Source organism: Crocodylus siamensis, chromosome 8, assembly GCF_052110815.1.
Source record: "Crocodylus siamensis isolate JL-2025a chromosome 8, ASM5211081v1, whole genome shotgun sequence".
NCBI classification, from domain to species: Eukaryota; Metazoa; Chordata; order Crocodylia; family Crocodylidae; genus Crocodylus; species Crocodylus siamensis.
Genome location: NC_143402.1, coordinates 72874913 through 72900401, shown reverse-complemented (window position 1 = coordinate 72900401; position 25489 = coordinate 72874913). Strand labels below are relative to the sequence as shown.

The window sequence follows — 25489 nt, the reverse complement described above, 5'->3', positions numbered from 1 at the left end:
TTCAGGAGGGATGTGGACAGCATGGAGACAGTCCAGAGGAGGCCATTCGTATGATCAGGGGACAGCACGGCAGGCCCTATGAGGAGAGGCTACGGCACCTGAACCTGTTCAGCCTCCAAAAGAGAAGGCTGAGGGGGGGATCTTGTGGCCTGTTATAAACTAGTCAGGGGGGATCCGCAGGCATTGGGGGAGTCCCTGTTCCCCCGAGCACCACCAGAAGTGACCAGGAATAACGGTCACAAGCTGGCAGAGGGTAGGTTTAGGTTAGATATCAGGAGGCGCTACTTCACGGTCAGGGCGGCTAGGGTCTGGAACCAACTTCCAAGAGAAGTGGTGCAGGCTCCTACCCTGGGGGTGTTTAAGAGGAGGTTAGATGAACATCTTGCTGGGGTCATTCGACCCCAGTATTCTTGCCTGCCATGGCAGGGGGTCGGACTAGATGATCTGCTCAGGTCCCTTCCGACCTTAGAAACTATGAAACTATATTCACCGGTTCGAAATTTAACTGAAGAAAAAGGGCAAGAGTGAATTCAACCCAGAAAACTCCCGCAACAGATAGTGGCTTAAATTGCTGTCCGTAAAATTCTTCTCAAAATTCCTCCAAAAACTATGATTTAGTTTGCACCATAGCTTAGGAACCAGAAACCATCAGAAATCAAAACTATACAAGTCAAGCCCATGAAGAATGAATTCATCAAGCAGCTTGAGAGGACTGAAAAATTCAGAGTATAAAACTATAAAAATTAGTTTTATAAGCTCTGTACACAGACATCCCAATTTTCATAAGCTCCAAGATGGCTACTACCAGCAGTATGATCAGCAATGCCAATTTGAACTTGTGGTTTAAAAAAGTGTATAGTGGATACAAGCACTCTTACCATGTAAACTTTACATAAAGAATACTCTAGCTGGTACAGTTGAAAGTAACAGTTTATATAGAGCTTAAAATTTAAAAATTCCTGAATAATTGTATGTGGTAGGGAGGGGAGGGGTACATTTTACTCTATAATATACTCAAAGTGTGTTATACTAAATAGGAACAAAGCACTCCTGTTGTGAAACAGTATCCATGCACGTTGACCCAGTACCCATCTTCTGTAGACAAGCCTCAAGTAAAAGGCAACTACATCAAACTTGAGTGTAGAAGAAACTGGCCTATTTTGGTGTTCTTCACTTCTTTCTTAAGTCCAGCATAATTCAATAAGGACTCGATACATATCCTCCATGGTCCAATGCTTTTCCTCCCAACTTCTTTTACTGCATATTCAAATATATTTCAGAACACTACACATATAGCTGTAAGTGCTTATGTAAATGTTAATATAAATATAAACCAAAGATTAAAATTTCAAAACTCAATAAATCTTCCCATTCAAACTAACTTTACTTCAAAATCCAACTGTCCAAGCCATTTATTATAAAATGTGTTCATGTGAACCTCAAAATCACAGCTTCACATGAAGTGAAATGGTGAGCCTTCCAAGGTGATCTCTGTGTATTGGATCATTTAACTCAATAATATTCTGTATTAACTTTAATTTCTTAATGGTGCATTGCTGTGTAAGTAACCTCCCAGTATTATTATGATGACTGATTGCTGAAAATTTCTGGCAACTTTCACATTCAAAGGAGGTTTTGCTGTTGCCAGGCATGTTTAATAGGCAATTTTCAGCAAAGCTGTTGTTTTAAATTAACACTGATCCTTAGATAGTAACACAAATTGTGAAAACAAGTAACAAGTTGTGGATATATTGCTTAAATCAAGACTTTCAAGAGCTATGCCAATTTTTCAATTGCTATCAACACCGTAATCCATTTTTATCTGTTATGGATTTAAACCAACTCATTCAAATCAAAACTTCAAACTTTGGATTAAGGCACTACCCTGCATACTGACATTACACAGGGTGTTTATTTTGCAACTTTAAACTTAAACTTTTAAAAATTTTCAATATACACATGACAGAAGCAAACTGTAAATGGCAACTGAAAGCATAAGTTTTTTAGCATAAGGGAAGGGTCACAAATGCAATTCATGAACTCACTCAGCAGCAACTGGACAATGTTTTCTACAAGATGGAAAATTAAATGGAAGAATATATCATGAAAGATGGTGGTTATGTTAAAGTCTGGAAATTTGAGCTGTATTGTGTTAAAACTTATTGAATTATTCTTTAAAAATCACCATTTACAGTTTGTTTCCATCATGTGTACATCCAAAATTATTGAAGTTTAAAGTTGTACCAGGACTTCATAAACACCCTGTATTTGCACTAAAGAAACAACCTTTTTTGGTTATTAATATTTTTTCCTATTTTTTTAAATTTTAATGACAAGTGTTTGTGTACCTATCTTAAAAGGGGACACTAACAGAATTGCAACAATTTACTTGCTCTTCAGCTTTCAGATAAGCCTTCAGAATTTTTACTCAATCATATTTAAGCAAGCATACAAACAATACAGAAAACATGTCTATTGACTGCCTAAACAGCAAGCATGTCTAACGCATGCATTTTTAGCCTTGTTACAATTCTTGTAAAATCAAAGTGCAGCATTTTACAAGTGTCATTCACTGAAATACTCTATTTTATATGCATCACTCGGCATACTGTTCTTTACATATACTATGAAAAAGGTTACAATCATATCATTTTCATTGTTCCTACCTTTGTTGAGGGGAAAAAAGGCAAGCATATGAGCATTTTGTGGCTACAGTAGTCACAGTACAAAAAGAGCTCTCATCTTGACTTATGCCAAATATACAAACATCCTGAACAGTTTCAGAACCTACCAACCAAAGGACATTTTAAACCAAAGTCTAACAAATAGGGTCCATACAGAAGCGCAATGTCACCATTATACACCCCAGTTACTTGAAGTTTTGCACAGTGGTCTTCCTATCAGGTGCCAGACTGAGAAGAGATTTTTTGTTTCAAAATACAGCACTGTGCACTTACTACCCTTCACACCCTCTTCTTCTCCACTAAAAATGGGACTCTATGATCTCCTGTTGCTGCCCTGCTTAAAGCAATACACCTGAGGGCAGAACTTAACTGAAGAAAAAAAAAAAACTTGCCAAAGAAGACTAACACTTTTCTCTAGATGCTGGTCTGTTATGCCACAGAAGGAAAACTTGATTTTGAATCAGTAATATGTGGCTGCTGGGGGCAGGTGTTTGGGAGCTGTCTCCACACCACAGCCGCGGGGGGGTGGGACAGGGAAGCCAGATTTCTGACCGCAGCTAAGACCCAAGCAGAGTTCTTCTGTTCTGTGGCCCCAAAACACTGCCAACCACTTCTCTAGATCAAGGGAGCAACATCAATTGCCAAGAATAAAATCCCTGGGGGTTTTTTTTTAATAGCCAAGAGAAAAAATAGTTTTAAAATCCCGACTCTAGCAGCCACAATTTTAAATACTTTTTAGACATGTACAAGTAAAATATATTAGTTATTAAGGGAGCAAGAAAACTTCCAACATTACTAGCCACATTCTAAAATATATATCTCCTTAGTTCAAACATGTTTCTCCATCAAGAGACAGTGGTTACCAATACTTAAAACAACAGAAAGAATGCAGCTGCTGTTCTGACTAGAGAAACAAAACCTTGAACTCAGGCTCTTACTGTTTACCCCTTCAAAATTTTTGTAAACTTTTTAAGGCTGAGCATCTTACAGATACACATTTTAGGACTGCAAAACATTAAACAGGATGTTAATCCAATTCTTGGAAAGGCTCTCTGCCTCATTTCTAGATGGTATTTGAAATGAGCAAAAGTCTCATTCTTCTAATTTTAACCTCAAAACATTAAATTTACCATTAACAAAATGGTACAAAAACAGAAAACAATATTTCCACAAGTTGGCATTCTTAAAGCAAAGAACTCAAGTCTATTTTAATGCTCTGCTAATGGAGCTTAAGAGGATGAAGATTAAGTCTTTAATAAAATCTGCTTTCGTTCTGTAAAGAAAGTTTGCAAGACTGCACGATTTACTACAATTAAACGATATTTAAAGTACTTGTGGTGAAAAAGTATTTACCTATAGCAATATTTTATTGTGCATGTACAATAGCAAAGCAATTAAAAAAGGTATTTTTTGTAATCATCAGGCATTGTAATACACAGCAAGTCTATCCACTGTAAATATCCCTTTACAGTTTATAGCTCTACTAAAAGCTTAATTATACAACTTCATTATGTTAGTTATAATTATAATTAGTATAATAATAAATAGACATACCATTTTTATGGAAGAAACCAGTGAATGTGAGTTGCAAATGAGCAGACAAGCTAAATGTGGGGGGAAGGGAGAAGAGGGGAGGAGAGAAAAGGAAAAAAAAAAAAGAGGGTTATATTAAAACAGCTACTTCTTGAAAACAGATATAAAAACCAGAACTACATCTACAAACAGTGTCAACTTCCTCCTCACCATTAACTAACAAAGCTACGGTATGCTTAATATGGCACTCATGCAAATTTAAAGACAAACTTGCTCTTTGCAAATAGCCTGCATAGAGCAATTGTTACAGGAGGCAAAAATAGGTAAGGTTTCAACTTTATTGTAAGTTCTCCGTCTCACTTTCCAATTATATGATCACAGATCATTTTTCCGCCACCTTCCCTTCCTCTAGTATGTAAGACTAATTTGTTCCAAGGATGAACCAGGGGTATGCAACAAGGTCCATTTGTTGCAGAACCTGGAAGGTATGCAGTAGGTGAGGCAGGGATCACAGAAGATAAACTAAAGACTCTGGTTAAGACAGCTGAATTCTCGAAGTCGACCACCAACCTCCTTATCCCAATCTATTCCTCAATCTACTAAAGATGTTAACTGTTAAAACAGAAGTCTCTACTGAGCATATCAAAATCAGTATTTTTCAAAGGCTTATTTTTTAAAATCAAACTTTGATAGATTTACCTAAGGACAGATAATAGGTCACCCCCTTCAACACTCAAGCCTGAGAACCAAAGCAGAGTGGAAGAAGCATTACACACACACTTTACCCAGCCAAGTTGTTTTGGCTGAAGTTTCAAACAAAAGTTAGCTGGGGACAGACACAAAGCATGGACATTTTTAGCATAAATATTTAACGATAAGGAATTAAAAACAGGATCTTGTACTTTATCCAAAGGCAATACCTAGCACTACCAGCCCCACCTACAATACATTACAAAAGCTCCTCATTAGTTTAAATTATTATATGTTTTATTTCATATTGTTACATCTCTTATTACATAGGTAATTCTGCAACTTTACTTTGGTAGATCCACTTTATCCTTTAACTCAAATGATAATGGTTAAATTTAGCACAATGAAGGACATGCAAAAAGTGAAAAAAAGTTGTTCAAGAAACAAAGTCATTTGGCTGAACAATAACTATTTTAAATAAAATAAAATACCACTAACAAACTCATCCATAATCTATAAGGTCCTATACGGAAGGAAAGGCACATCTTCAACTTCATACTGTTTTTCTACCAAAAACAAACAAACTGCCCCACGTATGTTATAGTAAAACTTAGGCCATTTAATTCAGTCCTGTTAGGTTTTCTGACTAACTTCATCCAAAGTATTTTCAATATAGTCATTGAGACTCAAAATAGTTTTGAGGAGGAATTTTCTTGTGGTGCACCTTAACTTTGTGACAATTATTAAACATGAAAAGTTTGAGGTTACAAGTGCCCCACAATCCATATTTAGAAAATAGTGTTCATCTATACTTATATCAGAAAAAAAAGATATTATTATGCCAAATGATTTTCAGATGGGCATTTGTATTTAAAAAAAAAAACCAAAACTTTTTACGTTAGACAAAAAAAGGAATTTGTTAAACTAAGTTTGTTTCACAGTCAGATCCTAAACTAATCCTTGAAAACTAGAGATTCATCTGACCTTTTTTAAGCAAAGAAAAAAACCATTTATAAGAACCATAGTTATAGGTAATGTACGTATAACTGGATTAATAAAACAAAAGATTTAGCATTTAACAAGAGGTTAATATAACCCCAAAAGATCTATCCAGCACTTGAACTTCGTAATTATTTATTAAGCGTTGCAATATATTTTTGTTTTAAAAGGGTACAAAAGCACATCTGTATCGGAAAAGCCTTCCCACATTCTGGAAATTCATGCTAGTCTTTCAAAGTCTGCTTTTGTTCCACTGTTTCATGAAAGCTTCAAATATCATAATCCATTAAACAACTCCTAGAAATCTCTTGGTTAATTATCCATAGCCTTTGCACCAAAGAAGAACGTAAAGCCAACTAATTACGATCTCTTCATATGGACATCAGAATAGAACAAAATTCTTTTGGCAGTACTTAAACAGGACTCATTAACGTTCTTCCTGAAATAGCTCAGGTAGTTTAACGCCTAATTAGATTGTCAATTAAGACTAAGAGGAGAAATACTCTCATGCCCAGGATTTACAAAATCATCTAGACTAACAATGTGTTTTGGTCACTTCTCATATTTTTGCAGACTTCTTGCATGCCATTAATTTGTTGCATTAATGATTACTGGTTTAATATTTTTTTACTGGCAAAACTTGTGCCCTTTGACTGCCATTAAATAAAATGGTATAAGGTACCATTATATGGAGTTCAACTTGAAAATGTTTTTGCAACCTAAAGCTCGACAACTAGCAATGCATTAAGGATATTCAATTCTTAATACAAGTACAGCATTCATTGCAACTGTTGGGTGTTTCAATATTAATTTAGTTCAAGGAAAAACAAACACTAAAAAATAATCGTCACAATTCAACAGAGAAAAGTATATTACTCTGAGAGTTCACACAAGTTACTGATTTAGAGAAATCTTTCCTTCAGTTCCAATACTAAACTGACATGCTACAGTCAAAAAATACAACAGTGCTGCTACAGATAAAGTGACAGACATAGACATTAACTTACCTTAAAAAATGGTGATGTATTATTAGCCACTGTTATAACACTATTTTCATGGCATAGAGATTTTTACATTTTGTTTACTTCTTACAAGTGGTCAGTTTCATTCTCTGTCCAATTTCATTCTCTCCAGTTTGTGTGGGTTTTCCCCACAAAAACAAGGGAGATACTTTCTTGTTTTTTAAAAATATATATAACTAAAATCTCAGTAAATTGCAGACATCCTTCTTTTAATACATCCAGTATATTAAATTAGATTACACTGCAGTTTGTAATAAACTGTCCGCTCAGGTGCGCTTCTTTGTAATTAACACATTTAATAAATTGAAAAGCAGATATTTTTGGCACAGTATCACCTAATTTCTCAGTAATTGTCTATATGCAGCCCATGGAAACATCCCAACTATTCTGCATACTTTTTCATTACAAAGGCAAATTAGTATCAAAAAGAAGCTGAAGCATCTTTTCAAATGTGAGGTTTATTGGGTAGAAACTCAGAGTTTGTCAATTAAGTAGTTCTACATTCCTCACCAAGGTCTGATCTCTCAAGCATTTCTACTGGAGTAGAATGATACATACCTTACACTACTTTGGGGGTCTGCTATGAGATCAAAATAAAAAAAAATTAAAAATTGTAATGAAAGAAACTACATTTTAGAGGGTTACAAGTTAAGCCTAAACAAGAGAGAAACTTCTAGCTATGGCAATGTGAAACTACTAAAATGTGCTTTGCCAACTCCATATATTTTCAATTTAACTACAATATAAATATGCAGTTTTACTTGCTTATTTCCACAATGCCCACAAACAACTGCAAAACACAAAAACTTGATTACATTAATGAAGCCCATTATTTCATAGCTTGATAATAGTTTAAGCACTTTTCCCAGAAGAACAGCAATTGCTCACTGAAAAATAATGAAATGTTTTACAATTTCTTCCTTGGGCCTTTGTGAAAAAGTTTTTTTTTTTTTAAAGAGAAGTATATTTCCCTTTCCCACCAATGGATATATACATTGAAGTGTTGGAAGCAACATTGTTGTCATGTACTAAGCACACTCATCATAATCATTTCCTTTTATTATACCCCCACTTGAACCACACATGACCTTCTGATAAAAGTAAATAGATACCTGTGAGACTCTTGCTCTCCCTTCATCTTCTCTACTTTTGATAACATGTCATCTACTTTGAACGTTTTCCTGGGAAGAACAAGATACATGGAAAGAAATCTGTCATATTTTGGAAGTACTGCCACGACATACAGTATCCCTGATATTAGTTTCAAAATCAGGTTTGTCAGTTGCATTTTCCTTTTAAAAACTTGTTGGATGAACTGTTCTAAGCAAACTACCTCCCCAAAAGCCCAAGGAGTAGTTTGTTACCAAAGTTATACCACAGTATTGTGGTCATAGGGATAATTACAAGAACAGTCAAATAGTTTTGCAAATGGTATCATGTTAAACACTAATGCCAGCGAGATCTGCTTGACAGGAAACCCATTCAAACTTTGGTACAAATATACTTGCAACTACAACTGATATTTAGCAGTCTTGCCTAGACAAAAATTAACTATTACTATGCTGATTTTCATGCCAACTGATCAGCATACAATTTAGCTACCTGCCTATTTCACTTTTAGCCATTTAGGAAGTTTACCAGAAAAAGTCTCATTTGATTACTACATGGTAAAATCCAGATTAATTTGTAAGAACTCTGATTCTTTCTCCCAATAAAAGTTTAACTAGTGAACACTAGACACGTGTCAATATATTTACTGTGAGACCACCTGCAGAAAGCTTCTTCAAGAAATACTCTGCAAAGCAAGGCGTATCTTTAAATCTTAGAAGAATAATCACTTTAGGTCAGTTCTTCTTAAGGTTGGTATCTCACTAACCTACTCATCTTATATATTACGTTATTACATTAATTTCTTAAATTACAAGGTGCTATTCTACATTCCAATACATTGTGCAGGCTTGACTAGTACTAGATTAACCAGATTACATGTGAGGCAGATGACACTTGTTGTCTCTGATGGCCACTGACAGCAAATACAGCCTGCTTCATATTTCATGCCATAGCCTAAACAATACAAATAAAATGATGAAAAAAAGCATCAACTAGAGTAGGGGCTTTCATGCCACAAAAGTGGCACAAGCAGTTTGAGTGGCATGCTGCAGACTGGGGAAGCAGTAAGAAGCAGATCAGGCAAGAAGCAAAAGGAAAAGCAGCAGATCAGGAAGGGTTAGGGTATCAGAGTGGTACTCGGGTAAGGTGGAGGGCTTAATTTATGGCACCCCTGCCAAAAGAGTTGGCCCTCACTGAAGTAGAGAATTGCCTCCACCGATAAGAAAGCTTTCTTTCCACCAAACATACGAATGGGTTGTGTATACATAAGTTTTTGCCCAAAGACTCTGCAGAAATTTCAACAATTAAGGGTCACCCAATATTTGTACACTAAAGTAGCGCTCTGGAGACATTAAGATCAACTTTAAAAAACAGAGATTTAGTAACATCAGCACAGTACTGTTTCTTAGTGGCACTGCAACAAGCTCAGCTAAATCAAATCAACTCTCAAATAACATTCTACAGTCTATTTTAAAAACAGATCATCAGTTAGGCCAAAAACACTATTTACAATACAGACAAGCACAGAACAGCTAAGTACCCTTACTGAAGAAACTGTTGTAACACTCATGACTTTTGTCAGCAAAATCAATGTCTGATCCAAGACTCTTTTACAAGGTTCTTTTTATCCTTATATTATACTGCAAAAATAAAGTAACAAACTCCCTTCTGCTGTCCTTCCTCCATTTGCCTCTGAAGTATTTCAAACTTTAATATGTTAAGAGGAGATAATACCACACATCATGAAGACAGGGTTTAGGCAATTATTTCAGCTGGAGAGCCACTAAACCCTGTTTTGGTGAGTTGTTGAGAACCACAAACAAAATCTTTCAGAATATATCATTTTAACAAGTTATAGATGAAAAAAAAATAAAATAAAAAAATCGTATTCTAAGAATCAAACATCTACTATAACATATTTTAATTTTATTTTTAAAAAATTGTCCTGATTTATGTTTTGGATTTTTTGAGTAGTATATATAGAGGTGATTGCATAACAGCTCAAAATAGTCTTACTCATATATTGTGTAGGGGGATGTGTGTAGGGGCAGGGTATGTAAGTGGTGGGGGTGTGGGGGGGTGCATGTGTGTATAGGATGCTGTCCACATGCTACATCCAGGTGCCAGCCAAGGGTGGGAGGACAGGGGGCACACGTAGTAGGGCTTGCCCAAGCGATGCAGGTACAGTCTGTGCACCACCTCTATCTGGCCCATGGCTAGCTCCACGGCACTGTGTGGAGCCGAGCCTTGCCTGCTTCCATCCAGGGCAGCTCAAACCACGCCTCTGCCCACACTCACCCTGCACCCACTGGAGAGCACCACCCCAGCCCAGGCCAGTATGTGTTGCTCCTGCAGCCGCCAGGTCTGGCTTGGCTTCCCCGCCTCCAGCAGCTCTTCCTCCTCATCCTGCCCCTATTGTACTGCTCTGGGCAGCAGGTAACACAAGGGATGCCTGTCAGGAAGCAGATGCCCAGCTAGGCATGGAGGAAGCTTTAACTTGGGTGGCTCCCTGCCCCAGCATGCAGAGATCCTCCTACAGGCAGCTGAGTGGGTGGAAGGCAACCTGAAGCTGGAGCCTTGCATGCTGGCTCAGGACCTGCCCAGCTGCAGCTTCTCCCCACCTGGCTGGGACATGCCCCATGGTTCCCCCATGTAACAGGAGCAGCACAGCAGGGGCAGGAGGAGGAGCAGCCACTAGAGGCAGGGGGAGCAGAGTAGTATCCAGGCAGCTGCAGCAGCAACCTCACCAGGAAGTTGTGCCTGCTGGCCAGCATGCATAGGACAGGAGCTAGCGCAGGCTACCCTAGGCAGGAACAGGTGGGGTTAGGCCTTTTCTGTGAGCAGGTCAGATCTGGCCCATGGGCCACATTTTGCCCACCCCTCCTAAGATAACTCATAATAAAGTGGTTGGGATGACTTTGAAAGGAGAACATGGCAAAGAAATGGCTGCATGCTTGGTTATTTAACATGAGGATTATGCCATAAGGGGTTGAGTATACACTGAAGGCCCTGAAAACATTTTACAATTCTTGTCAATTTTGATAAATCCCTGAGTATTTTTCCAGTCTTGCATGTAGTTATTTTCAAATAGTAATAAAAGGCAATGAATTGTGCCATTTAGTAGGCCTGTGCAAAGCAGCTAGTATTCGCTTTGGATTCAGACAGCAATTCGTTTTGGTGATTTGAACTATCTGGCTGAATCCGATTCAGAGATATGGCTGCTGCTGAATCAAACAGGCCCCACCCCTGCCTGGTCTCCCAGCCCCGTTAAAGGCTACCCAGCCTAGCCCCAGCATCCCGGCTCTTTAAAAAAAAAAAAAGCAACCCCCCCGCCCCACTAGCTCCTGCCAGCCAGGGGGACAATACTCACTGCCCCCCACTGCACAGGGGTCTCTGCCACAAGCCCCCAGAAGCCCCAACAGATGCTGCAGAGGCCGTGAGCATGGGGCTTTTGTTATTTTTGTTTGTTTTTTTAATGCCAGGATGCTGGGACTGGGCAGGGCTGCCACTGACCAGGCTGGGAGACCAGGTAAAGGATGAGGCCCAGCAGGGGTCCCCCCACCCCCACCCCATGATCCTCTCTCCCTCCTACAACCACCCCCCACTTACCGGCATGGAGCCCGGGTCCAGCTCCCCACAGCGGCAAGTGGGGACTGACCAAATCACCAAATCGATTTGGACCTTTTTACTGGTCTCCCGATTCAGTGACTGAATTTCCGAATCGAATTGGGCCGAGTCTCCTCCAAATTGAATCAGCACCCAAAGCTTTACACAGCCCTACTATTTAGTTGCAGTTATAGGTCATTTCCATCTTTAAATCTTCATTGCTACAGGTATAAAAACATAAATACATACATAAACACTCAGTTTTAAATTTAAATGCTAGCCGGCCAAAAAAGGTGACAATTTGAAAAAGGGCACACAGAACCCAAAACATACCACTTTACTAATGCTCCCACAGAGATCACTGCATGTCCAATTTAAGTAAAGTTTCCAACCAATGCACTTGCTACTGAGACTGCTTGGACTGCCCTATCCAGTTAGCAACAGATATAAGATACTGTAGTGTTTATGTGCACACAAACATACTGTAAGGAAGTTTTATTCTAATAGAAGCCTGTTATTTGTACAAACTTACTGTACACTTAAGATGTTCAATGAAACATCCTAAGCTGTAATGACTCTACAGCCGTGGTTCCCAACCAGGATGTCACCAGGGACAGCATGACATCGGCACCACTGCCACACACTGAAACTGCCCCACACACTTCTTTTCAGAAGGTACAGAGCTGAACCGAGAAGCTGCTGCAGGAGAAATCAACACATCCCTGCATTATATTACATAGGCAGGTGCACTGCTTCTGCTGTAGCTTTTCCCAGTTTGGCTCCAGCATGCCTCCTAAAAACAGAGGAACATGGAGTAGTTCCACCTGCCCCATGCACCTCTTGTTTCCAGGAGGTGCTATGCAGAGTCTGACCAGGAAGGGCTATGGCAATACCACGTTCTTGCCACAGACAGTTCCCAATCTGGCCCCGAGGAAGGCACACAACACAGTTCCATCTGCCCGGGATGGTGGTGACAAACATATAATCAATTAGTATGCTAATTAGTAAGAACTATAATGTTTATTTTTATTTCTTTAATTTTCATTTAAGATTCAGTTGGATTCCATTTTAAGTTTTGGAAGGATGCTTTGAGTCTTAAAAAACAAAAAAGTTAAAAACCAGTGCTCTACAGCATGAACTCAAGCTTCAAATGAACTGCCACTTTAGAAGCATTTAAGAACACCACCAAAAGGTAAAAAATTTAATCAATCTATAAACTTACTGTAGAAGGCTTCAGAACCTCCCAATTTACAAATCAATACATGCTGATCATTTTAGTTAAAAAAAAGCTGCAATTGTTTTATGAAGTTTAAGATTGTGAAAGCAAGTTTACAGGCAAAACAAATGTCATGTTGGGACAAGCATTAGAAATAAAGTATCTTTTCTATAATAACTAGGTTTAGATAATGAAACAAGAGATGCTGCATTTAACCTAGGTAACCAAAATAGTTGGTTTAAATAGTGTTTTATCTGTACTTCCTAAGTAACTAAAATCTTAAAGGAAGGATTATAAGAAAAAGTTTGAACTGGAATATTAAAGCTTCAGAGGGGAATTTTCAAGAAGTGAGAAAAAATCCTGGACTCTAGGGCTCTAAACACTAAGGAAATTAACATCAATAGACTTAGCATGCTAATTACTTAGCCATACGCAAATTCATTCATTAAAATCAGCTACTTTTCTGAATATCACCAGCACCGCACTTGTTTTTAGAAAGAGGTGGAGGGTAGGGAAGGGAAATCCTAGAATTATAATCTATACAGTCTAGTAAACCGAGCCCTTATCTAATAGTTATAAAAAATCTAAATAAACATGACTTGCAAGCTGTACCTGTACAGGTCTGCTAGAATTCCTTAAACATAACACTAGATAAGAATCACTAGATTTATCCTGGCTTCTGAAAAAGCCTTTAAGAAACTATTAATCTTGATCATAGACTTTATTCAAGAAAGGGATGATAACAGTGCTGTGTTTGTAGACTTATCAGCAGCATATGACAGTCAACCACCAAAACCTGCTTACTAAAGTCTACGATATGACACACAGCTACCACCTAGCACAGCTCATCCAATCTCTTTTAAACAGACATTTTTACACAGAACTGTGCAAGAAACGGAGCCGTTGAAGACAACAACAAAATGGCTAGCAGCACCAATGTGTTTTAACATACATTCCAATGACCAACCCATACAGAGTAATGCAAGGAGCTTCATATATGCTGATGAACTATGCACCATGTTGCATGAGAAGGACTCAGCCATCGTTGAGGAAAAGACTGACACGTGCACTGAGCAACCTCAGATTACTACAATAAGAACCAGCTTTGTGCCAACCCAACCAAAATGCAGGTCACACCTTTTCACCTACGCCAGAGAAGCCAAGAAGAAATTAAACATCCCCTGGGATGGAATCTTACTGACTAAATCACACAAACCTTGTGTATTTGGGGGTTACAACAAACCAAAACACCTTCAAAGCACATGCAGAGAAGATGAAAGGGAAAGTCAGTGCCTGCTACAACATACTTTGAAAGTTGGTCACCTCAAAGTGGGAAGCAAAACAAACCACATTACAAACCACTGTTATGGCCCTGTGTAACTCCATTGCAGAGTATGCACATCTAGTATGCAAACATTCAGTTCATGCTAAGAAATAGGACTCTGCTCTAAATGACAGCCGTTGTGAAATAACAGGATGCCTAAAGCCAATACCAGAGGAAAGCCTGTACTTACTAGCATTGTACCACCTGACATCAGAAGAAAGATAGCAAGCCAAAAAGAGAAATCACAGCAGACAAGAGACCCCAGGCATCCACTCTATGCTCACACAGAAAAGTGAGTAAGTTTTGTGACCACTGTTGCACCACTGGACATAATGGCTGACAAGGTACCACTGAGGTTATGGAAGGAAAGATTACATGCAATCAGGTCCTCGGAAATGGACCTAGGACCCCAGGAGGACCGTCTCACAGGGGCTGATCTAGACTGTCCAACATGGCAATGCCCAAACTGACAGTGCATACGAACTGGAAGATCAAAAACAACATGATCAAATGGGGCTGCTCTAACACAAATATATGCAAGTGCAGTGAAGTGCAGACTGTGAAACACCAGCTCATTTGTTGACTCCTTGATGAGACCTGTACGAAGAAGAACCTTGCTGCAGCAACTGAAAGACCTCTTACTTGCACACAAACTGTGGAAAAACATCTAGTTTAATTACAAGCACACAAGAAGAAGAGCCCTGAACCAGCAATCAGAGTAGCAACAATATTTTACTAATTGAGATCCGGACAGGCACATTCAAGGCTTTCTTCAATTGAGCTAAATAAAGTTTAACCCTATTTATTTGGAATAAACTCAAATTTCACAAATGTTAAAAAAGGGGGAAGAAAAATTGCTAATCCTAAAGAATCATTACTAACTAATATGGTCTTCATAAAATACCATATTAAGTCTGTTAATTTTACACCATGATCGAGCTGCATATATGAATTCCCCATGTTTAAGCCTCAGTCAGCTAAATTTTCAATGCTAAATAACACTCCATTTAAAGCCTCTTGCTCCCTGCAGCAATTGGATCCAATATATACCAACTAACTACATATAGTATCTAGTAAATAATAAACTGGTTATAGGAATTCTGATTGAACATGCCTGCATTTGAAGAGATCTGTGAAAACAGACACCAAGAAAAAGGCATACTAGCAATCCCCCTATGGTAGACTCCTTAAAATTTTGGTTTTTTGTGGCTTCTTTGATAGTACATCTTAAACTGTTACCCAGCGTAAGTTATACCAGCAAAAAGACTTACTAGGATAATCAGCTTCTATTGGTTAAAAAGTGAAAGTGGAGGAATAATCAATCCCCTCGTTTACATAGCTACTCCAGATCATTAAAAACAGGATATCCATTTTAAAGATATCAATCATCCAATTTCTGGGAAAGCAAACACTTATGGTCAATTCCTACTCCCCACCTTTCCTCCCAACATTTCACTCAACTGTCCATGAAACCTGTTAGCTTACTTCAGTGACATTATAATCTTCTATAAAGCTAAAGTTTCAAGAGAACAGATTAAAAATGTTCTGAAAAACAATACATTTCCTTTTCAAGAACTAAAAATATCCAAGTCCTTTGAATACTGCCTAAAACATCAGTTCTACAACCTGATTAATAGTTATGAGTTGATTTTATAGTTATAAAAAACTTAAACTTTAGTGAATATCAACATCTTTCACGCAAAAATAAGAACATTTCTTATCCAGCGGGGGAAAGGGAATTTTCCTATTTAGCAACATTGAACACCACTTTATATATATATATGCAAAACACCACTTGTGGTTGCCTGGCAACTAACAAGAGACATCTAAGCAAACAAAACAAGTTTCAGGTAATAGACATTTAAACTATCCATAGGTAAAAATAAGAAATAATTTGGACAACACACGCATCTGTTCTTGCATGTGAAGGCCACATTTGCTTGGTACATCCAGCAGATAACGATACGATTTAGACTTGAGACATGGCAGTCGCTTGCACAGGATAGGTTTCTTGAGTAGCCATTGAAGAACTTGCTGGAAAATGAGAATGGCAGTTTCAAACTATGACCTGGAACCCTACTCCCAGAAGCTTGGAATTAAAAAAAAATACTGTTTGGTTTTTTTTCTTAAAACCTGGTATTGCCCCATTTTAGAACAAATAAAGAGAACGACCAAGATAAACTGTCCAAGTCCTATAGTAACTGTCACCAAAAATAAAGAGCATCTCCAAGTGTGATAGGAAGTCATGACATACTTCCAAGCACATCTTCTACCAGGATATAAAAATAACTACAGACAAGAACATTAGTACATTGTAGGTGCACGTTTTTTTCCCCCCCAACTGCTTCCATCCACTGGAAGTAAGTGGCATTGATGCTTAAAGTTCAGAATAGCAAGAAAGAACTACATCAAATGTTAGTTATTAACTAAAGTAAAATCTGTGAATGCAGATACAGCATTTGCATAATTAACAAGAAAGTGCATATTCAAATAAGACAGTCACCAACAGCTTGTGTGCTTTTTTTTACAAAATGTACCACTCTTAATTACCTGTTCAATCAAAATTTTATAGCTATCCCTTATATATCCTTGACCAAGAATGTTCCATTCAACATTAATACTATTTCAAACTGTAGGACTACAACTGGTCAATCAATTCAAATATTTTAAACAGTGAAGTGTTGGCTTCTACCTACCGACAGAATAATGAATGATCTGCAGCTTGACAACGGAAATAAATGTAAAGGACTTAGAAATTGTACTATTAGCTACCTTATGGATATAGCACCCTTCCCTTTACAATCTATAATCACTAGTGTGCTTATGATGAATAAATCGTGTTAGTTTTTTTTAAAAAAATATTAATTTAACAAACATGACAATGTGTTAAAAATATAGGCCATTCTAATGCCATTTGAGACTAGACAATCCAAATAACAAATTGTGATTGCTTCTGCTATCTTGAAAACTGGGCTATTGTTCTCTCTTGTTCCAGTCAAAGGTTCTATTACTGGACATCACATGAAGCTTTCTTTAATAAGAACTGAGGTTCAGGTCCTGCAGCTAGTTATACCAGGTCTTAATTCTCCCATCAAAGCCAATAATCACCACAGGCATATGTATCAGTTTTATACAAATACAAGCTGCACTAGATTTGAAAACCAGTAAGATAGCAAATTTTCTTTTAGAGAACTTAAGAAAAATGCCTACAATTTTTCACGCTACAATTGAAGAAAAGACCAGTTTATCTCCTATAAGGACTCCTTTGGCTCTTGCTTCTTAAATCAGTAAATATTCGAATTAGCTTTCAAAATCAAAATTACCTCTTGATATTTGTTCGGGAGTTTCTGTGGGACATATAAGTGAGAGTTCTGTGCAAAAATATAGGCTGCAAAGAAAAAAAAATGGGAGAAGCCATTAAACCACTTCATCTACAAAGATTCCTACAAGTTTAAAAATGAACAGGTAGATTAAAATCAGCAATTACTCACTGCTATTAGATTCCGAGTACGCAGAAATCTATATATCTGTGTCGGTTCTGTGGAAAAGAAACACACATTATCAGGCACACCCAGCCCAAAATCTTAAGACTTATAACAAATACTAAGAATATTCTGACAATCCTAAAATATGGGTTAAAGAAAATATTTAATAGGAAGTATTAAAAACCTAAAATTATGATATACAGATCATAATCCAGATTAACAAATGAAGCCTACACTCCTGTATCCGTGGTCCGAACAAGATCCAAATTCAAATCCTACTGGAAGTAAGTGGCATTGATGTGCCACTGGCATTGACTATGCCACTAAAGTGGCATAGTCAAGCAACTATGAACCATCCTTGATCTTCTACAGAGATGCTATCCCACATTGTACCCTTTAGAAGGTCAACAGCTAGGCAGAAGATGGCTTGTGACATAAGAGACCCCAGCTTGTTTTCTTTTCTTGTTTTAAAATGTTGATCAAGAAAGATTCCACTCCACCCCAAATTAATAAACAATGTAACCCATACAATTCCTAAATAACAGACTACGTAATGTATCAGACAAGTTGGCATATGGTTTTAGTTGCTTTATGGCAAAATGAAATATCATTTGTGGAGGCAGCTGTACACCAAAATAATCTTGCTGTGGAGTGACAATCAAATGACCTAAGAAACTTGTGTACCCCGGATAAGCAGTCTTTTTATATCTACAAGACAGGAAAATATTGACTTCAGAAGATTAACTCCTGCTTCAACAAATTAGCTTTATCTTGAGTACTGATTGAGGACACTGGATTTATGATTTCTTATTGTATAAACAAGCTCAATACAAGGACTGGCAACCAGAGCTCAAGTTGCATCAGGTTAACTACAAAGTGTTAGTTTAAACCAATTTGACTGAACCAGTGCAAACGGCTGCATGGACAAATCTTATTTTGGTTTAGGTTCAGTTTATTTCAGTTGGACAAACCGCATCTGTATAAACTGCTCTTAAATGGAAAAAAGACACAGCTTAAACTAAAACGCATTCAAGTTAAAGTACAGGCTTCCTATATAGTTAATGACTAACAATACAGTTAGACTGGATGGCCCTATTGCCACCTTAGCAAGATTTTTTTAAGCTAACAAAATTAGCATTTTAAGAATGAGATTTTGTATGTGCGCGCGCGCACACACACACACACACACGTGTATATAAAGAGAAAGAGAGACAGAAGTAAAATCTTTCTAATATGTTCTAGTAACAGGAAGCCATGTTGCAATGAAAGGACATTTAAAATAAATGAAGAAGTCAGCACATTAAAATAATGGAATAAGGTGCCTATTGTAACAATCAGTTGTGTGTGTAGTAAGTGCTCCATAATGTGTAAGCATGTTTGAGCACTGAGATTACTAAGGACTTGCTCATTTCAACTCTGTGCCTCCCTGTTGCAAATCACAAGTTGTGATACTTGTAAAGGTTATATGTTTTAAATCAAGTTGAAAGATCAAAATAAAGGACAGAGAAAAGGATGGGCACCCTGACAGAAAGAGGAAATAGTATATGTGTGTGTGGGGGGCATCATTTAAGAGAAGTTTTTTCACACTCAAAGTAACAAAAACATGCTTGCAGTTTCAAAAAACATGAACAAGCCCAGCTCTGTCTTGAGAACATAATATTTCATTTCAAGACAAACAAACAAACAAAGATCGCATTTTGCCAAAGAAATAAAAAGCCAGGTGTAAAGCCAGTATTACACCAGGGGCTGTTTGAAGCCCACCCACCTCCTATATATTTATTTATTCACCTACTGACCAGTCAGCACAGGTGGGGGCAAAAAGGGACTGGGAGGGTGAAACATCCTTTCCAATTACATGACCTTGAAAAGGGGCAAGCCCTGCTGCACTGCCCACAGTTACACGTTAACCCCAAATCCTACTTCTTAACATGCCCTTTTTCAAGCCTTAACAGGCAAACACATGCAAAGATGCTTGTGCGCTTTAAAATGGGGCTGGCGAGGGACGGTCTGTTTGCAGACCTGCCACCTAGCAGCGGCGACCTTGAGCACGTCCCTTAACCTCCCCCTGCGGGTCCCGATCGCGGAGGAGGTGTCCTCCTCCCCAGGAGCACAACCCCGAGCTGGGGGAGGGAGAACGGAGGGATCCTCGTGGCGGCGGCCGCACCGCCCTCCCCCCTCGCGCGCCCCTTCCCCCCGCCTCCGAAGAGGGGAACCGCAGCGCACCCCCTCCCCGCGCGCGGTTCCGCTTCCCCTCCCCCCCCGCAGGCCCGGCGCGGCGCGGCGCTCACTCTCGAAGGCCTGCAGGAAGAGCTCGTGGTCGGCCTGGATCTGCTCCATCTTCGGCTTCTTCACGGGGGGCAGCGCCGCCGCCGCCGCCGTGGCCGCGGACGAGGCCGAGGAGCCGCCCGAGTAGCCGCTGCCTCCGCCGCCGCCTCCTCCTCCCCCAGTGGCCCCGCCGGATTTCCCGCCCGGCGCCGCGGCCGCCGCGGCCGCCGAGCCCCCGAAGCCCCCGCAGCCGCCGCCAGCGCCGCCGCCGCCGCCGCCGCCTCCTCCTCCTCCTCCTGCCGAGGCGGCGCCGCCGGCCGAGCCCGAGCTGGGCCCCGCGCCTCCGCCGTGCTTCTGAGGAGCCATTGGCCTGGCCCGGCCCGGCGGGAGGGAGGGGGGAGGGGAGCGCCGCGCCACCAACTCCTCCAAGTCCCCTCCGCTCCGCTCTCCCCTCAGTGCCGCGGCCAGCCGAACCCGACGGCGGCCACGCGCCCGCCCCCACCGCGCGACCATTGGCCGCGGGGATGGCGCCGCCGCGTCGGATTGGCCTCCGCCGGCCCCGCCCCGCCGTGACGCACAGATGGTTCTGGAAGAGGTTGGTTGGTCGGTGCGCGGCGCCGCTCGGCGCTTCTACCCTCCCCGCCTTTGAACTGAATTCGCGGGAAAGGGCCTCTCGCTCGCTCTCGCCGCGGGGCATGCTGGGAGCGGGCCCCGCGCTGCCCCCGCCCCTGCCCCTGCCCGTGCCCCGCCCCGCCCCGCCGGAGGTGTCATCCCGCGGGCTGCTTCCTTCGTGGCGGGGCCCGCAGGGAGCTGCCTTCCTCCTTCCAGTAACACCTGAGGAGAGCGCGGGGGAGGCAGGTATCAGGAGATCTGCCCCCCCGGGAGGCTCCTCCCCGCTGTCCTGGGGGTTGTTTTCTCTCTCCTTGGCTGAAGAGAGAGAAAAGCAAGGGGGAAAACATGCGGCGTGCCTGCCAGCTTCTTGGGAAGGGGAAAGTGTGATAGCCGGGTTGGGCTGAAACAAAAAAGAAATGCAAACATCGAGAGGTCTTGGTTGCAAAATTATTCCTTTTATTAAACCGACTGAGAGTTTGCAACCAACTTTTGGTTGCAAAATGACACTTTTTATTGCAACTCTGGGTTGCAAAGTGACACCTTGTATTAGACTGACTGAGAACTGGTCTAATAAAAGGTATCGTTTTGCAACCAAGAGTTCTTGATTTTTTTTTTTTTGCATTTGCTCTGAAAGCTACTTTGACCCTTCCAGTCTTGATCTGCATGAGTACAGCCACATCCGTGAACAAAAGCATCAGGCCTGTGGGGCTGCCTAAACAAAACATCCTCTAGGTCTCAAAATGCAACATCAGTAGACCCATTCCCAGAGTGAGCAGGTACAACTCCGCCAACTTGAAGTTGCTCCCACCCGTAGGCAACGTTTTTGGCTTTGGTGTTACAAGTTTTCACGGATATGCCGCCCTTCTATACCTGCTTTCTTCGCAAATTGAACGTTTCCAATACTGACCATAGAAGAAAGGGCATCGGGTAAAAAAAAAATGGACTGCCCAGAAAATACAACCTTGAATGTGGATACCTCTCATCACTGGCTTCTCTGGTGCTCTGTCCCTGCGTTCATTTCTAATGCAAAATCCACAGAAGCTACATCTGTGGAATAAAACTCCTTGCCAAATTATCAACTCCCTGTGAGTGTGTTCATTTGGTTACAACAGGCAATACAATATCACAGGAGAGATTTGCAAACTGACTCTATATGACCAGCTTTCTTTTCATTTTAGAATATATGTATGTATGTTTTATGTGTTTGTGCACAAACCACACAGAAAATGTTATAGTTAACAAAAAAAAAATTATTTTCTTGCCCTTCTGTTTGCAAAATCTGAGCGATCACCAGGGATCCTGGTTTTCTCAGATTTAAAAAAAAATCCCCAATTTTCAGATTTAAAAAAAGTAACCCCAAATCCACATTTTTCCATGATTAAAATTAAACCCTGCTAATATATAGATCATGTTAAAAGTTTTTTTTTTCTGGGAAACTTTTATTTTATTACAAAAATTCAAATTCAGAATTCAATTCAAAATAGTTCATAGAGAGAAGCAGTGTATTTTGTTCATTAAATAAACACATGTTTAAAGTTTACAAGCACAATTTACAACAGTGGAATTAAAAAAGAGTATTCAAATAGTAAAAGAGTTACAGGGTCCTTTTATGTGGCTGATGTCCCCTCCACTTACTGTTTACCTTTTCCCTCATATTAGGGATTGTTCCTTCAACATAAGCCAACCTTTCATCCTTTTTGAACCTGTGCAGCAATACTTTTCTTACATGATGTCAAAAGAGAACTTAATCTTTGGGGAAGAAGTGGAGTGAATGCAGTCACCTGAATCCCTCAGTCAGGAAGGAACTCTGATAGAAGGTAAATAAGTTGCTTACAGCACTTTCAAACTTGCTTAAAAGCAAGTGGTACTGGAGAGAAATCAATGTTAGTGAATTCCTCTGCATTGTTGTACATGGCAGGTTAGGAGCACTGGAGAGCTAACAATACATTCCAGGAGAAGTATGACAAAGGATAAAGCTATTCAGAAGAGCAGGGATATTTGGATATAGGCAAGAATGTTTTCTGAGATCAACACTTTTTTCCCTCCCTCCCAAGAAACTAGTGGTCAGATATGAACCACTGGCCATTTTGTCTTAGACCTACCTAAGTAATATTAACACCTGTGAATCTGAACAGTTAACAAATCAATTTAAAGTATTACATGTTCTTAACTATAGGAATCAGAATGAGGCTACTGAAAGAAGTTTCCTAGACTTTTCAATCAGAAGAGCAGATATTTTAAAGGCTGGTAAAAATGGGACTTTCTAAATCCATGTCTTAGCAAGCAGCTGGAGTATTACAGTACATCTTATTAAGACCCACAGGCAGACAAAAGGGAAACAAATGACAGCAGCTTTTTCTGCACTAAATATGGAGGAAATCACAACAGAATGCAGAAAAGCCCTGCTCAAGAAATGTGGCCTTGTCCATACAACAAAAGCTAGCACTTTGCTCATGCCTGTTACTGTCAGGACAACCTGTTGATAGCAAAAAAATGCCCAGCTGAGATGGCTCTAAGACATATTGCAGACTTGACAGTTGAAAAGAGGCAATCCATTCTTGTTGTCCTGCACTGTTAGTGGGCTTAGCATTAAACATCCCAAAGTTCTGTTTTGTTTCTTGTCAATTAAAAACATGCATATACTACTTCAAGATCCCTTTATCTCAAGCCTTATTACAATCTTCCCCTGCCATTTGGCATTCCTCTCATTTTCCTAATTAACTACATTTAAATAATTTGATATTTTATGAAAAAGTTATTTTATACCAATTGAGCATTAACTTTTCTGTTGTTCTCTCACTGTGCTTATAGTACTAGAGTCCTTTGCTTTCCATTGCTCAGCTGCACCATTCCCAATCTCCAGGTTACAGCTGTCCCATTTTTAAATAATCCCACACTACCCTTCAAGGAGATCCATTATTCTTTTTTTAGTAGAAGGTCAGACTAAACAAAGATTCTAGCAGATTAATTTTGACACAAGAGTTCTCCTAAAGCATGCTGTTTATATCCAGGATTACCCTTTTATATTTTATATTTCTTCTGTCTTAGGCCATGCTGACTTATTTTAAATAAAAAGTTGTGGCAAAAAATAATAAAGTAGCTACTAGGTGTCTGTGGTATAGTCATCTGGCCAGTATCTGTGTTAATTCAGCCCTTCATTAAAACAACTGTTAGTAAATAACAGGGAGTGCAACTTGAGCACCTCCTGGGGAGTAATCAGTAGGGAATTGAGGTCTGCTATACAAAACAGAGAAAAACAGATTTGAAGAGTACTTTTCAGATAGCTAGAATTATGTGAGGATCTAATTATTATGATGTTCAGTGAAAGTTAAGGGCACCCAGTACCTCACTAAATCAGGCCCTGTATACTTCAGACTATAGCCCTTCCTCGTTCTTCTTTTTACTAATGTCTTTCCACATTCCACTTATCCGTTCTCGCCCAGCTAGGTTCTGCCATTTCTCCTGAGGAAATAACACCCTGGAATGCTGTATCAAAAAGGCAGACATGAAGTCATGCATGTTATCAATACAACATGTATAGGCAGGCCATCGGCATACATGGGACTTGAAACTGCACCCCAGCACTCCAAACTCAGATTTGTTTAAATGACATCTCTTGTTCCCACTTAAATATCCCCTTCACTCAACAGGATGCTGAGCCGGTTTGGTATCCAGAGGCTATTAACTTATTCTTCAGGGAAGGTTTCTACCTTGTCATGTACAACCACGTGTCACATAACAGCCTGAGCTATACACAGCTTTTCATCGACATAAACTTGTTAGAATACAGTCTGTATGCGGATTATCTTTGGAATCCAAGTATCCTATTTCAGTGTTGCTCAAACCTAGGTTAAAAATACAGAGACTAAGGTAAAAAATAATCTTAAACCATTGAGTTTCAGATCACTTCCCCACAGCTTTATGGCAATGCATATTGCATTGAATTTTCATTATGAAGTTGGTTTAGTAGGAGCAATATTCACTAGGTTCAAAGATTGAAGAATAGAAGTATGTGCAACCTAGAGGGCAAGAGGAAGAAACCCTGGTAGAGACCCTTCCTGACCATTTCACAGTTGTAGCGATGCTGCAGCATTCACAAATACATAAAGAATGTTTTTAGTACTGCTGCCCGTATGAGAAAGGACTGGTGTCTTTTATAGGCAGGCATGACAGTGCATTCTGGGGAGTGTGTACAGGGTGTGATTCTTTCATCTGGACCCCTGTGTATTATTCATTCAAGGAAATATTGTTTTTCATCTTGTAACAGGCTCCTTAACTTTGATTCTAACCTATCCTGGCACCAGGTGATTACTGGGCTTAGTCTTAATTCTTAATCAAGCCTGTCGCTACCAGGAGAGAAGGGAGGCTTGATGCAGTAATTCATACCTTTAGACTGAGGCTGAATGAATAGCTTTGCCAAGTACATTTTGTTTCAGGTACATGAAGGTGCCATAGAAAATATCAGATTGCCCTAATCATGGACTGTGGGGCTTTTGAACTGCTCCATACACAAAACTTCTATTGACTTATCCGGAGGCTTTTCTTTCACATTACTTAAAATGCTAGACATTTTCCCAGATTAGGCATTTATTCTTTCCTTTTAAATATTATTCCTAAATCCCCTTTTTAGGATAAAGCTCTTCTGTACCTACATACCTTGGCCCATAAGAAATTAACTGAACTGGTGCCTATTTAACTTTGGGATGAATTTGGGTTTTTTTTACAATTAATCCATATTTCAGATGATTCCCTTACATGCACATTAACAAGTACTTCCAGAGGAAAAAAAAAGCCAGGAAACCCCATAAGCAACCCTACCTTTGATTTCCAGTTGTCCCCAAGTCTCTGGACATGATTTGTCTAATCCAATTGAAATCAGTCTAATTATAGCATCATCTCTTTTTCTTATATTGCATTGGCTCAGACCTTGTAGTATATCAACT

General features: G+C 39.6%; 1 protein-coding gene across 1 annotated transcript in view; it reads right to left on the bottom strand.

Moving 5' to 3' along the window:
• SUZ12 (SUZ12 polycomb repressive complex 2 subunit) overlaps positions 1–20487 on the bottom strand; it is a 44859-nt gene extending 24372 nt beyond the window's left edge. Inside the window, exons 1-5 of the mRNA XM_090061717.1 lie at positions 19958–20487; positions 17676–17722; positions 17508–17572; positions 8041–8109; positions 4239–4288 (exon numbers count right to left, since the gene is read on the bottom strand). Coding sequence (XP_089917843.1) covers positions 4239–4288; positions 8041–8109; positions 17508–17572; positions 17676–17722; positions 19958–20447 — 721 coding nt within the window. The 5' untranslated portion in view covers positions 20448–20487. The remainder of the gene's footprint in view (positions 1–4238; positions 4289–8040; positions 8110–17507; positions 17573–17675; positions 17723–19957) is intronic.
• Between the last annotated feature and the right edge of the window lie 5002 nt (positions 20488–25489).